Genomic DNA, 13134 nt, shown 5'->3' with positions numbered 1-13134 from the left:
CAGTGACGGAGGATTCCCTCATTATTACTATTGTCTCTTGTCCAGTGGACCTTCATTGCCGGCACCATAGTGTTCCACACGTATCACCCGCGAGTATAATTGGATTGACTCAGGAGCCTTTTGGCATCCCGGCACGCCACCACCGACTTCAACGGGCAACTGGAGCCTGGATACGGGGATACGGAAGGGGTATATTAGCTTTGCTGATAGCTGGCTGATAGCTGCCTGGAGGGGGTGAGTGAATGAGTGAATGAGTGAGAGAGAGTGTGTGTGAGAGAGAGAGTGAGTGAGTATAAACTGAACAACATTTTCCCTTTCTGGGGGAGGAATAATAATTGAGAAGGGAGATAGATTATAATTGATCCCCAAGTGAAACAAGTGGAAGAGGGGCAGCGAGAACCTTCCTCGGAGCGTGGTGAGTGAGCAGAAGCCATCGAGAAGAATCCCGAGAGCAATATGACTGAATGGGGCCTAGCTCGGCGGTATTCACGCGTTTCCCGTCGATCGGCGACCGCCATCCGCCCTTCCCATCATAATTTCCTGGCATTCCGTCAGGCAGCTCATTCCACTGCATCATCGATCAGCGGCTCTCCCTACTTCTCCCTTCTTCTTCCCTTCTTCTCTCCCCCCCCAATAATCCAACTTGCCATAGATGCTCTACCTCGCTTGAATGCATCTTTTACATCAGAAAGGGAGATGCCGTGGACTGTGACAAATTCATTCAAGCGGTACGTGTGCTGCTACCCCTGCTCCCTGCTCCCTATCCCTTGGATTCCGCCACTAGAACTAACACGCTCCCCTCTTCCCCCCCACGCAGAGGTCTCATGATGAAAACTTACGGACGGCCCCTGTGGCGCGTCTACGACGATGACCAGCGGCCAGCGGCCAAAAAACGACGCGTTCTCTCCGACAATGATTCCGACGAGGCCGAGAACAGTCTTCAATATGCTATCCGCGAGTCCTCCGCAGCGGTCATGTCAAGCCCATCGCGTCGCAATTCGGTCCTCCTGTCCGAAGGGACACAAGAGGATGAGCTGTCGACGCCCCCATCGTCACCACCGCCCCGGCTAAGCCCCCCTCCGCCCAACACGCGCAAACCCACGTTTGCCTTCCTCAAGCGTAAACACTCCGCCACCAAGGATGTCAGCAACGCCACCCCACTCACGGAAGTCAACTCGAACAGCGTACGCGCCTCGGTGGATCCACCTAAGAAGAAAGCGCCCCAGCCGCAGCAGCCGGCTGCCTTGAAGCAAATGCAAATCGATCTGGGCCACGAAGTGCGGAGGACGTGTGCAACATGTGGCATGGAGTATGTGCCGTCGAACGCGGAGGATCTGGCTCTTCATAAGAAATTCCACGACATGAACTCGACGGGGGTGGATCTTGGGAAGGCCTTCATGCGGGCCAACGCATCGCGCTGGGTCTACGAAGCCACTCGGTTTGATGAGGGATATGTGGTCATTGTGGACCGCAAGGCATCGCCATCGGCGAAGAACCAGGCCAAGAAAGTGCTGGAGGTGATCTGCAAGGAGCTCTCCTCCCCCACGATCGACGACGAGATTCTCTGGAGCCAGACTGAACCGCCGCAACATCTACACCAAAATGCGGCGACAGAGAAGGTGGACCGGTATAAGGTGTTCCTGCACATGAAGGACAGCCGATGTGTTGGGGCGTGTTTGACGGAGCGGATCTGGGAGTCACGACCGGTCCAAAAGTCGACTACCTCGACCAGTGGACCAGACTCGTCCGTCACGGTCGGGGAAGAAACGCACCCGGCCATAGTGGGGATCTCGCGCATTTGGACGTCCGGCTCATCGCGCCGGAAGGGAATTGCCATGGATCTGCTGGACTGCGTGGTGAGCAACTTTATCTACGGGATGGAGATCCCCAAGGAACAGATCGCCTTCAGCCAACCGACGGAAAGTGGCAAGGGCCTGGCGCAGGCCTTTTTTAGCAACGACGAGTGGCATGTTTACGAGGAAAGCTAAACGACTATAGACTGAATCTGCATTGGGAGGAAGGAGGAGGGGTGGTGATTGTTTTCGTGATACACGGGCGAGTTGATACCCAGGCTTTCTCGGGCATTGACCTTTGAGGGAGGACTACTGTGATGACCATTTGATTGCACCGTTGATTCAATTTTTAATTCTATGTATAACTGGAGAGGTGTTTTTGGGAGGGTTCGTTGGGTTCCGCGTGGGTGGGTACTATGCGACTTATACCTACCTATCTACCATTCTTCACTGTACCATATATACCTTTATTTCTTCTTTTTTTTTTATTTTTCATCTTCTATTGTGTCTTTTTTTTTTTTTGACAATTTTGGGAACAGAGACTAGGGAAAGTATGAGACACACACACACACACACACACACAGAGAGAGAGAGAGAGAGAGAGAGAGAGAGAGAGGAGGGGAAATTGCAGGCCAGAATGCAGCATTGGAGAAGAGTCAAAGTGATTGATTGCATGCGTGGTACATGGTAGTAGTAGTTTAATCGTAGGGATTGGATGTAGTACGGAGTCGAGGCCGAGGAACCTTAGAATGAACCTTAGTTGTTGACGGCCGAAAGTCGACCTCCCTTTTCTTCCTCGCCAACCCAACCTTCCCTCCCAACAATCCTTCCCTTTCCTCCTTTCCTGCTCTCATGGTCAGTGCTGCCCTTCTCCTCCTTCGCGATGTCTGGATCAAATCCTTTCCGCCTTAAGAAGCCCGAGAGTGAGTCCGTCCGACGGTTCCGGTTCCTGCGCACCGTCCGTCGCGTGCTGGTCGGACGAGATGGACTGAGCTGAGCTGAGCTGAACTGAGCTGAGCTGAACCTACCTGGAGACTGCTGACTGTCCATCCCAGATGCCTTCGCGCCTCCCAATCCCAATCCCTCCCTCCCCTCGTATCCCTCGACCTCCTCGAAACCCCCCGCCGTGACCTTCCCTTCGATGCCCTTCCAGTTCCGCCCCGTCGCTCAAACCCCTCCAGCTTCTCTGACCCCGGATCTCGACGACACGGCCTCCTCCGATGACCAGTCCGTCTCGGACCCGTTCCACCAGCCCTCGTATGCGACCGATGAGGCCGATGAGGATGCAGAGGAGGATGAGCAGCCGGATGTCGATGATCTGAATCCCAAACGCACCTACCAGGTCGCTCAACCGCCTCCCGGGGCCGATGATCGCTCCCAGCCATCGATCAGGACCGTTCCAGACCCAGCCTTATCCTCCAGGGGACCCGCGCCGCCTGCAGCTGTCACAGCCCCAGTGCAGAGGAGCATCCACAACCCTCCAGTAGACCTGGAGCAGGTCGGGCCATCGCGAGAGAGCGCGCCCGTAGCTGGGTCGACCGTGTCGACTCGCTCCTTTACGTCTTATGGGGGCACCCGGACGCCCGACAGTAGCTCAACGGATGTATCTCGACCGTCCGACCTGCGTCCTGCACCAGCTAGTCGTGCTGGGTCGGGCTTGCCCCTATCATCAGACATATGTTCACGCCCTCTCGCCAGCCGCCCGGGCAATAGGGACAGGATACCACCCCCTCCGCCCAAGAGTCATCACGGGAAACGGATCGCCCTAAGCCCCGGCATCGCGCCCGCTCTCACCCAAACCACCCCCGGCAAGTCTACCAGCCGGTTCTCCTTCCATGGCTCCCCGTCTGAGCCTTCATACTCCCGCCGACCCTCCCAGTCGGGGTCGGACTATTTCTCAGCCCAGCCCAGGGACGAGCCAGCCCCGCCGCAGCCGGCAGAGTCCCTCCGGCGCAGTCAGTCACAGAACAAGCGGCCACCAACGCCCCCGCTCAGTAGACGACACAGTCAGATGAGACGGTCAAAGACCACAATGTCTAAAGTCAACCCATTGCGGCTCTCCATTCATGCGGCACAGGAGTCCACTGCTGCGTCGTCGCCGCCCCCTAGTCCGGGCTCCTGGTCCTTGAATCCGGCACGAACGCGGGAGTCCCGCACGGGTAGTACACCATCCGAAGAGCCTATGGACTCAGCAACCTCGTCCTTGCGCCCTGAGCCATCGTCCGCTACTCCTGCTGCTGCTACTCCGTTATCGCCCACGGAGCTATCGCCATCGACACCAGCAGGCACGTCGACAAAGCGGACCTCGCTATACAACCCCCTACCCCCACCTCCGCCGCCGCGACGCTCCCGTGGATCGAGCAACCACAGCAACGATAGCAGTGGACTCAGTCTCCGATCAGGGAAACCAGTCGACAAGATACCTACGGCAGCGGCACCAGTCCCGGCGGAGGTCGAGTTCATCCCACACCCATCGAATGCCAATGACATCCTGGCCGATTTGACCCGGCTCCAGAAGGAGGTAGACGACTTGCGCGGGCATTACGAGAGCCGAAAGGCCAGCGAATAGTCATATATCCTTTCGTTGCGGTAAGTGGGATAGGAATCGTAACCGGGGAAGTGTGTGTCAATAAATACAGGCACGTGAACGAGTGATGAAGCATAGCGCTGTTCTTTTTCTTCTGGAGTACTACTTATTTTTTATTTCATTTTTTTTTTTTTGCATCCATGTACGCACGGGTCATTATGATCTTTATGAGAATCCTCTTATCTTGGTATTCATTCTTTGGAGTCTGAGGGTTACTCAGTAAAACTCGGAGTAAAGTAGCCAGTCCATGACTACTATAGCATAGTCTCCGTCCTAGTATTAATATGTAGATAGGACAGTTCGTGAAATCTATGGACGTGACATTATTTTCTGGTCTTCTATTGAGGTGGTCAGGCCGTCTCTCTTCTACTGTGTGATTTATGCTATATATTTCATACACCCACCCCCAACACACACCAAAAATCACGTCGTTGGCTAAGGAGGAGGAGAGACTATCCCAAGTACAACTCTAGCGGCAAATCATGATACATCTGATAATCCAACTCCACGCTCCATTCCAAAACAAAGAACTTGACTAGCGCCACAACAGCCATGGAACTGAGCCCTTCACTACCACTATTATTGCCACCGGGACCGGAAGTAAAACTGTCATCTGATATTACCGAGGGAGAAAGAGGGCTAAGAGGAGTAGGTTCAACCCTCCAGAACATCGTCTCATCGTACGATGTTATGTCTTCGCGACTTTCGCACCAGACTGCCGCAATATCCGTGACGATGCGGACCGCATCGCCGGAATTGCCGCTCCCGGCTAACACGGCACCCGCGGCCATGTCGGCCATGCTGCCGTCTTGGACGAACTGCGCGTCCCAGCCCCGGGCGATGAGTCGGTCTGGCCGGGTGGAGACCGTAGAACGGAGGGTTTGCGCGAGTTGGCTGCGGTGGTGGTTCATGCGCGGCTTGGCGAAGGCGATGAGAATGTCCCGCAGCCCCCGGTGAATGGACCAGGAGAGAGACGTCCAGGGGAGGTAGTCGAGGCAGTTGTTGAGGATGGTGGCTTCGTTGGGAAGGATGTAGAGGGTTACTGGGTCTTGGTTGCTGTTTTGGTGTCGGGGATTGGCTTCACTACTGGGGAGGGAGAGGATGGTGATTGGTTCTGCGATTGGGCTGGCTTCGTCGTCGGCGAGGGGCTTCATGAATAGGAAGTCGACTTCATTGACGTTGCCCCCAATCATGTTATAGAGATGTCTGCTGCCATGGGCGCCGCCGAAGCCTCGGACGGTGTGTTCCAGAATCCATGTCCCGGATGCTTTGCGTCCAGGAAAGGCGCATTTGAATGGCGTGGATGGTACCGATGCAGGACTTTCAATTACGCCGGCTAGCATGCGCAGACAACGGTCGACTCGTAATTCGAATGCGGGGGGATAGACGTCTTTGTTCAGCATGAGTGAATCATGCGCTGCGAAGTGGACGTGTGCGGCATCTCCTATCGGCCATTCCACGTACCATTGTCCGCAGTAGGAGGCGTAGGCGGCCCGATGGCCGGATGCACTGCTGTGACGGAAGACAGGTCTGGCATTGGTCACGGTGAACAGAGCCATGAGGGTTGCGCGAGAAATGACCGTACAAGCGGTCAGTTTGTGCTTTGTAAGAGGTCCCCGAGGCAGACTGTCCCATGTTGGCAGCTGGATAGGTGGTTCTCCAGAAATGGTCAGGATGTGTTCTGCTTTTGCGGTGCTTCGGCCAGACAGTAGTGATCCCGTCTGGTGGTCCTCGTTGGAAGCAGCAGCAGATGGATGGATGGCGTTGAGCAGGACTGAGCAGGACTGACCAGGCAGCCTTGCCGGTTGGCTGCGTGAGCGGCCGGCGACTGACATGGACAGTCTTCCTGCCACAGAGACCAGACGGCAGGTTGGCGCTGATTACCGGCCCCACGAGAGGGGGCTTCACGACCCTATACCATGGAATGTGTGGTTGCCAAAACCGCCAGCGACCCAGGTGTCGTACGTCTCGCAGGAATGAAACGGGTCTGTCTGATCGATGATCGTCCCAAACTGGGCGACGATGGAGCCCAGCCCTACCACCGTGACGGCGAGGGAGAGCCAGGTAGCCACGGTTGACGAGACATCCATTCGAAGGCTTAACCCAGCAAGCAGCTGGGCGAGGGTGTTTCTGACAGGCATCGAAAAGGAACTCATGACCTCTGGAGGGGTCTGGGGTATGTATGTTGGAGAGAAGATGATGGGCTGTTGCGCTAATGCACCTGAGCGCTTCGACCGCCAACCATCACCGCCGCCATCGAAGGATCCGAGCGACATCAGCTTGGGCTCATGTAGCTGTTTGCACTTTGAGTCTCTCTCTATGAGACGCCCCAGATCCTGCCGCGTGTTGTCACACAGATAAAATGACTACGTTGGTTGAAGACAGGAGTATAGTGTGTATAAGGCTTTAGGACGAGCGATCGGACCATGGCGCCCATATTGCGATCATTTCTCGACTCTGTCAAGACGTGGCCAGATCTCATACCAGCATCGTTGTTGAACAGCTTGATGACTACCAGTTGCGAGGCAGTAACCCAGTCGCTAGAAAATGGAGTCCGCCACCGGTAATGATCGATTATCCTGGGCCAAAACCGGGCATGCAAGAGTGTACAGGCAGTGGCGCAGTGGCGCGCCCTACTTTCTTCCGGCCTTCTCCTCGAGACCCATTGTCAGAAAACCTGCGAGCACAGCAGCACATCCTCCAAGTCTCATCACCCAGCCCGTGCTAGTGTCCCAAGGCTCCCCTCGTGGCTTCTGCAGCGCCTTGAAGATGAGGCTGCCGACAGCACTGGAAACGATCTGAGGAAAGGAAATTGCGACGTTGTGCAGCCCAAGAACGACTCCAGCTTGGTTTGCCCCTTCGTTGCCCGCGTCCCTCGATTCATCAGCCCCTTCGCTGTACGGGAGAATACTTGACCCTTCAGCCTCGCTAAATCTTCCTCGGTAATTCTGAGTTGGCCGCCCAGGGTCTTCCTGTGCGATCTCAGATGAGATGAGAGCATATGGCGCCCAGGCTGTGACGGCCCAGGTAATGCCAATGGCCCCTGTCATCACCGATGCCTGTCCGGGAGACGATATAACGAAGGTGCTAAGCATACAGATAGAAAACAGAAAATGAGAGAGAAGCCATGCGCGCCGCAGCGTAAACCCAGGGATCCGAAGCTTTAAGTGTGACCTGCTTGAGCCAGTGCTTTCTTGAGCTGCCATCTGCCTCTCTGAAGGAACAACTAGTAGCGGCAGAATAACACTTGCTGCGAAAGACACAAGTGCGTTTACGAGCAGGGCCAAGGTACCGATGCGTGTAGCTTCTTCCCACACCTTGTTGACCTCATCGTCTGATAGATCACGGTGCATATCAAAAATAGGGTTCACATATAGTTGCCCTATGTATGTGGTGGCGTAGAATAAGAATGAGAACCATCCGAACCATGCTGCGGCCTGGATTATATAGACCTTACGTATACGCAAGGGGAGACCGTGGACAGAGGCTTTGATAGACTGGAGCAATGAGATAAGACCCAGTCCTGCATATGTCAATGGCTCCGCGCGTGGATCTTTTTCCTCGATATAAGAGCAGCTGATGGACAAGGTGATTGCCAGAAATACACTGGCGATGACACTAATCGCCTTAAACTGGGTATTCCAGAGAAAGGGAAGGGCCCTTGGCAGATCCATACCGCCGATTATAAAGCCTAAAATGTTCCCTGCGCTAACATGACGGCTTGCCCAGGCATTTGCCGTCTCCTGCTGATGAGCAGGGGCGTTATCAACGATGAACGCCCGGGTTGCTGCTTGAACTGTGATAGGGGGTCAGCTTCGCGTCTGAGAAAGAAGAGTGCCCAGATTAGGCTGAAGCGTATACCAGTATTGATAGAAAAGTCTTGACAGTACATCAAGAGGGTTGCAGCGATGATCACTGCGGTTTTAGCTCCAGCTGTCTGAGCATCGATGCCGAGGAGGCCAATTATGCTGCCAACTATTTCTCGCACCCATGCCAGCGCCAACAGGCAGATGGCCAGGAGTGCTCCACCAAATACCATAAACGGCTTCCTCTTTCCCCAGGAGATGCGGCAATTGTCACTTCGGATGCCAATGTAAGGCTGCACGAGAGTACCTGTAAGGGGCCCCGCGATCCAGACAAATGCGAGCAATGCTTTGCTCATCCCTAGAGACAGCAGATATGGCTACAGGAGAAGGAGAAGCAATGTTAGATTAGTGGCCAATACTCGCCTTCATATGGGGTTCAAACTCACCGATCCACTGGAATGCTGGATTGAGTAGACAATCTGGAGACTAGGCGACAAGTTAATGAGGCCGACTGGCGGACCTTGTGCAGCCAATGACTCACCCTCCCATGGCCAGGGTCAGTATGAAGAGATAACCACTACTCCTGGATGTCTCGTTGGTGTTCCGTTGACCTGCCAGGATATTCAAATCTGCCCCAGTCCGTCCATGACGGATTAGAGGCTCCGCCTCATTGCCGCGCTCCGTCATCAGACCAGGCAATCAGGTCTTTATTGGGTTTCCTAGTAGCGGGGTAAAAGATAAAGTGTTTCGCTGCCAGTGAGTTAGTGTTTTTTTGATAATAGGAGACCTAGAAGGGATCCTGGCAAGCCGGTGATGGATAGAAGGAGGTGTTTACTTTCTCAGAGGGAGTAGAATCAGTAGATAGATCGGGCTGACCGCCTAAAGGACCGGAAAGGGGAAAGGATCGGCCCAGTTTATAGATAGCATCCTTTGCACCCACGTTATTGATAAAGGCATTCATTTGAAAAGTACGGAGTAAGTATGTTGACAGACTATCCTACAGCTAACAGACATCAAAATTGTACGAGTCCTTGCATCTACAAAATGTGGGAGTGGAAACCAGTACCTACATATCTACATCGATAGGGATAAAGCATGCTCCGCAGGTAATACCGGTACCAGATCCGAGCCCCGACAGGGCGGAACCAATATCTGTCTAGTAGTGTCTACCACGACGCTTTCTTCGGTCGTGAAGAACCCCCATGAAATTGAATCAGGCCTCCCGAGGTTATTCTTCCATGTCCGATCCCTGACTAATGCTGCACTCGCGATAAGGATAAGAATGGAGATATCGCTAGGACGAAGCCGGTTAGGCTTGCCGTGATGATGCGAGGCACCCCTCGCGCCATCTCCCCTCTTCTGCGTCTTACTCCCGAGATAGCGACAGCCCGTCCTCAGAGTTGAAAGCGCAAGCAGCCATTTGCCAGAGTCAACCACTACGGGTGCCAGCCGTGTTCTCAACGTTGCACCATCATCCGCAACCCTGATAGTCATCTATCTATATTTTATAGGTCATGGCCCACAACAGCGGCGTTCCCCGCATCACGGATGCGACAAGAGGTACATGCCAACGACGACCTTGGAGAGCACTCAGAGCTAACCTTCCCTTCCCAGTGTGGACCACTCTCATCACAAATACTGCCTACCTGTCCGGGCTTCTGACCCTGGAGTATTCACTGCGCAAAGTAGGGTCAAAATATCCGCTGGTAGCCCTCTACACCGACGCCTTCCCTGCTGAGGGCCATGCTGCGCTTGATGCTCGGGGGATCTTGAAGCAGCGTGTTCCCTATCTTCTTCCATCGGTACCCAAAGACTACGTTAATGATGTGCGGTTCTATGACTGCTGGAGCAAGCTCACGGCCTTCTCTCTGGTGGAGTATGAGCGCGTCGTGCAGCTAGACAGTGACATGATGGTTCTCCGGAATATGGACGAGCTGATGGAAATCGAACTGGACCCGCCAGCCCTGGCCGGGACAGGGAACCGGGTCTTTGCTTCCAGCCACGCCTGTGTCTGTAATCCGCTGCAGAAGCCGCACTACCCTCAGGATTGGTATGAACTCACTCTTGCCCCCCAAACCTGCAGGAAAGATGCAACTTTCCTAAGGATTACTGACTAATGCACCATCGTACAGGACCCCATCCAACTGTGCGTACACTTCACAGCATGCGGCATCTGACGTCGCTCAGACAGAGGGTGCGTCACCCACTATCGGCTTGGGGATATCAAACGGCGGTCTCCTGGTGGTCAACCCATCCAAAGAAGTCTATGATAAGATCATCTCGCAACTCGCCTCGACCGCGACATCAAACTACGAATTCGCCGACCAATCCTTGCTGTCGGACGTGTTCTTTGGGCGTTGGGTTGCGTTGCCATATGTGTACAATGCCCTCAAGACCATGCGGTGGGAGGGGGTGCATGATGCGATCTGGCGGGACGAGAGCGTCAAGAATATGCACTATCTTCTGAGCCCGAAACCCTGGGATGAGAGTGAGGATATCCGGACAGGTCGCAAAGCTCGACTCAGCCGAGATGCGCCGCATACATGGTGGTGGGAGATGACGGAGGAGAGAGTAAAGGAGGAAAAGGCAAAAGGAGTCAATGACCGGTTCTAAAGGCCATGTGGAGAATCTGGACCACAGTGGCACCGTGTAGACCTGTCACAACGCAATATCAATGGTACTACTTTCGTACTATGTACTATTTACATGAATAGATGGAAGTGGAATTTACCAAGCATTGTCCGGTTCCAGACAGGGGGAACTGGCTGTCAGGCTGCCAGGCTGCATTCGGAACCCGCCAATTCAGGCTCCCAGGTGTTGAGCCCCGCGCCGCAGCCTGATTGGCCGGGGAGCGACTGGCGGCGGGGATGACGTCAGGGGCCGCCTGGGCGGGACTAGTACTGATTGGATTGTATGCATCGTCCAGCTTCACCACCACCAGGGGAAATGCGCCCAGCGACCGCGGGGAACTTGCCTGGCTTTCCGAAACATCCCCCTAGAAGGCGCATGGAATGGACCTGCATTAAGGCTAGGACCCGCGAGATCGAAAGGAGGCAAACCTACTTCAGCAGTTCAGTGGCTCTGGCCCACCGGCAGCCTCACTTTCACTGACCCGTTCATTCATTGACTTCCATACTCCCTGAACGACCTGCCGTACTCCAGGCTGCTGCTACCAAACCTTAAAAGGCCCATGGCAATCCCCCCAATCCGACCACCGTTACGCGACTTTGTACATCTCGAATGATAGCGCAATTCACGGCCCCGCAGATCGCCCCCGTCTTTTGGATTCATCCTTATCGCCTCGCAACCAGATCGACCTTCTGACCGCTACCTCTTCTCTAATTGTCTTTCTTTTCCCATCTGTTCATCCCTAAGCCTGACTTTGAGCTGGCGGAGACCCTGCCCTACGGTTTGCGCACACCACCTACATTCGAGCTTTGTCAGGGCAAAAATGACTACCCCGACTCTGATCAACCTTCCTCCCCCGCCGTCTGACCCGGTGACTCCATCGGACATGGGCCCGTAAGCTATCCGGCTTCTTTAAACGTCTATTCTGGTTTTCCTATTGCCTTTTCATCCCCTCTTTATACCTGCACCGAGTCAAGCTGACAAGAAGCTCGCGACTCATCAGGGGGACCCCCAATTCGGGCACAACGTCGTTGTCGGCATTGTCTACAACCGCCATCAAGGATGGCCACCAAGGCCAGCCTCTCCCCCACGGTCGCCATGCCCACCACGCCCATTCTGCATCCTCCACATCTACCACGACCCTGGAAGCAGAGCGCGCCGACCGTATCTCTCGCCTAGCCGGCCTAGAACGGGTGGCCACTGCCCGGGCGGGCGGCACACCTCAGCCCAGTGGCATGGTACCGGTGACTCAGTATCCCGGATACTTCGACAGTGGCCCAGGCATCAAGGAGAGAAGCACGGTAGGTAGCGCCAGTGCAACGGGCAGCATAGGGGCCCGCACGACGTGGGCGAGCGGCAGTGATGCCTTTGATGCGGACCGAATGAGTGAGTACCCGGAGGATGGGACGTCGAGCGTGGGTAACTTCAGTGATGAAGGGGACAACAGCCTGGTCGCATTTGGAGAAGGGGCCAGTACTATCAGTGGGCCGACTTCGCATCCACTGCTGAACCGGACATCATCGGGACATCGACCGAGTTCGTTGGGCAGCCCTGGAGTGAGCCGCGCGAACCCTTTCGCATCCCATCTCCAGCACTCTGGGGAGGGGCCGATGATGCTGTCAGCCCAGTCGCCCACTGGATCCGTCACGCCCGAACCTACACAGGATGCACGGATGGTGGATGGGATGACCTATGATTCAAATGTGGTTGACACCACCGTGAGGACCCCGCGGTTGGCCACTCCCGCTCAGGGTGGCGAACCAACCGACTACTAACTAGTCGGGGGCGCGGATAAAAAAAAAAAAAAAAAAAAAAAAGAAACGGACGAAAAGGACTATGGGCGTTTCTCCGGGGACTCTGGTTTTTAATGATTTTTTTGCTTCTAATCGGCCTGGGGTCTTTGGAAATGTAATTGTACGGGAAAGAATGGGACACAACCTATGCTGGGATAGGAGAGGTGGGGGGAAGGTGGCTTTTCGTAGACTCTGGGCTATTGAAACTTGGGACAATGGGAGATGGACAACATTTGCAGCGAAAATGAATTGTAGGATAGCTAGCGACGCGTGATTTGTTTTCTTTTTTTGTTTTTCCCGATAATTTTCTTAAGAAATGAAGGTTCTTCAGATATCTATCAGACAGCCACTAGGCACGACTAGGATCTCCATCCCGACCGGAGGCAGATTGAAACAATGACGAATCGGGAGAATCTTCGTTCAAGGCTGGACGGCAAGGCGAGTCTAGACCCGGTTCATCTCTTCTTCTTCTTCCTCTTCTTCCTTCTCCACCAAGAGATCCTCGAGATCCTCGAGATCTTTGAGAC

The 13134-nt window shown here is 54.6% G+C and overlaps 6 protein-coding genes across 6 annotated transcripts; 4 read left to right on the top strand and 2 right to left on the bottom strand.

Moving 5' to 3' along the window:
- Positions 1-696: 696 nt before the first annotated feature.
- Positions 697-1988, top strand: BO94DRAFT_471321 (ESCO family N-acetyltransferase; the record flags this gene model as incomplete). Its single annotated transcript, XM_025608376.1, has 2 exons — positions 697-728; positions 818-1988. 2 exons carry the CDS (start codon positions 697-699, stop codon positions 1986-1988), a joined length of 1203 nt encoding a protein of 400 aa, XP_025464951.1.
- Positions 1989-2868: 880 nt separating this feature from the next.
- Positions 2869-4362, top strand: BO94DRAFT_471535 (uncharacterized protein; the record flags this gene model as incomplete). The annotated part of the gene is made up of 1 exon (XM_025608384.1): positions 2869-4362. A coding segment is annotated over one exon (1494 nt), but the record flags the coding sequence as incomplete, so codon positions are not given.
- Positions 4363-4826: 464 nt separating this feature from the next.
- BO94DRAFT_537393 (uncharacterized protein) lies at positions 4827-6146 on the bottom strand. The gene has a single exon (XM_025612257.1). It carries the CDS (start codon positions 5937-5939, stop codon positions 4833-4835), a length of 1107 nt encoding a protein of 368 aa, XP_025464949.1. The 5' UTR covers positions 5940-6146; the 3' UTR covers positions 4827-4832.
- An 867-nt stretch (positions 6147-7013) lies between these two features.
- On the bottom strand, positions 7014-8873 carry BO94DRAFT_471727 (putative sucrose transporter; the record flags this gene model as incomplete). The annotated part of the gene is made up of 4 exons (XM_025608394.1): positions 7014-8176; positions 8242-8563; positions 8633-8672; positions 8728-8873. 4 exons carry the CDS (start codon positions 8871-8873, stop codon positions 7014-7016), a joined length of 1671 nt encoding a protein of 556 aa, XP_025464948.1.
- Positions 8874-9564: 691 nt separating this feature from the next.
- Positions 9565-10867, top strand: BO94DRAFT_537390 (glycosyltransferase family 8 protein). Its single transcript, XM_025612256.1, has 3 exons — positions 9565-9746; positions 9801-10236; positions 10319-10867. The coding sequence occupies exons 1-3, from the start codon at positions 9701-9703 to the stop codon at positions 10797-10799; spliced, it is 963 nt and encodes a 320-aa protein (XP_025464947.1). The 5' UTR covers positions 9565-9700; the 3' UTR covers positions 10800-10867.
- Positions 10868-11637: 770 nt separating this feature from the next.
- Positions 11638-12589, top strand: BO94DRAFT_548484 (uncharacterized protein; the record flags this gene model as incomplete). The annotated part of the gene is made up of 2 exons (XM_025613402.1): positions 11638-11708; positions 11818-12589. The coding sequence occupies 2 exons, from the start codon at positions 11638-11640 to the stop codon at positions 12587-12589; spliced, it is 843 nt and encodes a 280-aa protein (XP_025464946.1).
- Positions 12590-13134: the final 545 nt, after the last annotated feature.

The sequence above is a fragment of the Aspergillus sclerotioniger genome (genome assembly GCF_003184525.1).
Source record: "Aspergillus sclerotioniger CBS 115572 chromosome Unknown BO94scaffold_23, whole genome shotgun sequence".
In the NCBI taxonomy this organism is placed as follows: Eukaryota; Fungi; Ascomycota; class Eurotiomycetes; order Eurotiales; family Aspergillaceae; genus Aspergillus; species Aspergillus sclerotioniger.
This window is presented reverse-complemented; position numbering and strand designations above follow the sequence as displayed.

Bases quoted from the DNA above. Each gene is read 5' to 3' on its own strand.
- BO94DRAFT_537390 (XM_025612256.1), top strand. From the start codon at position 9,701: ATGGCCCACAACAGCGGCGTTCCCCGCATCACGGATGCGACAAGAG. The intron at 9,747-9,800 runs GTACATGCCAAC...TTCCCTTCCCAG, and splicing joins CATCACGGATGCGACAAGAG to TGTGGACCACTCTCATCACA. The intron at 10,237-10,318 runs GTATGAACTCAC...ACCATCGTACAG, and splicing joins CCGCACTACCCTCAGGATTG to GACCCCATCCAACTGTGCGT.
- BO94DRAFT_537393 (XM_025612257.1), bottom strand. From the start codon at position 5,939: ATGGCTCTGTTCACCGTGACCAATGCCAGACCTGTCTTCCGTCACAGC.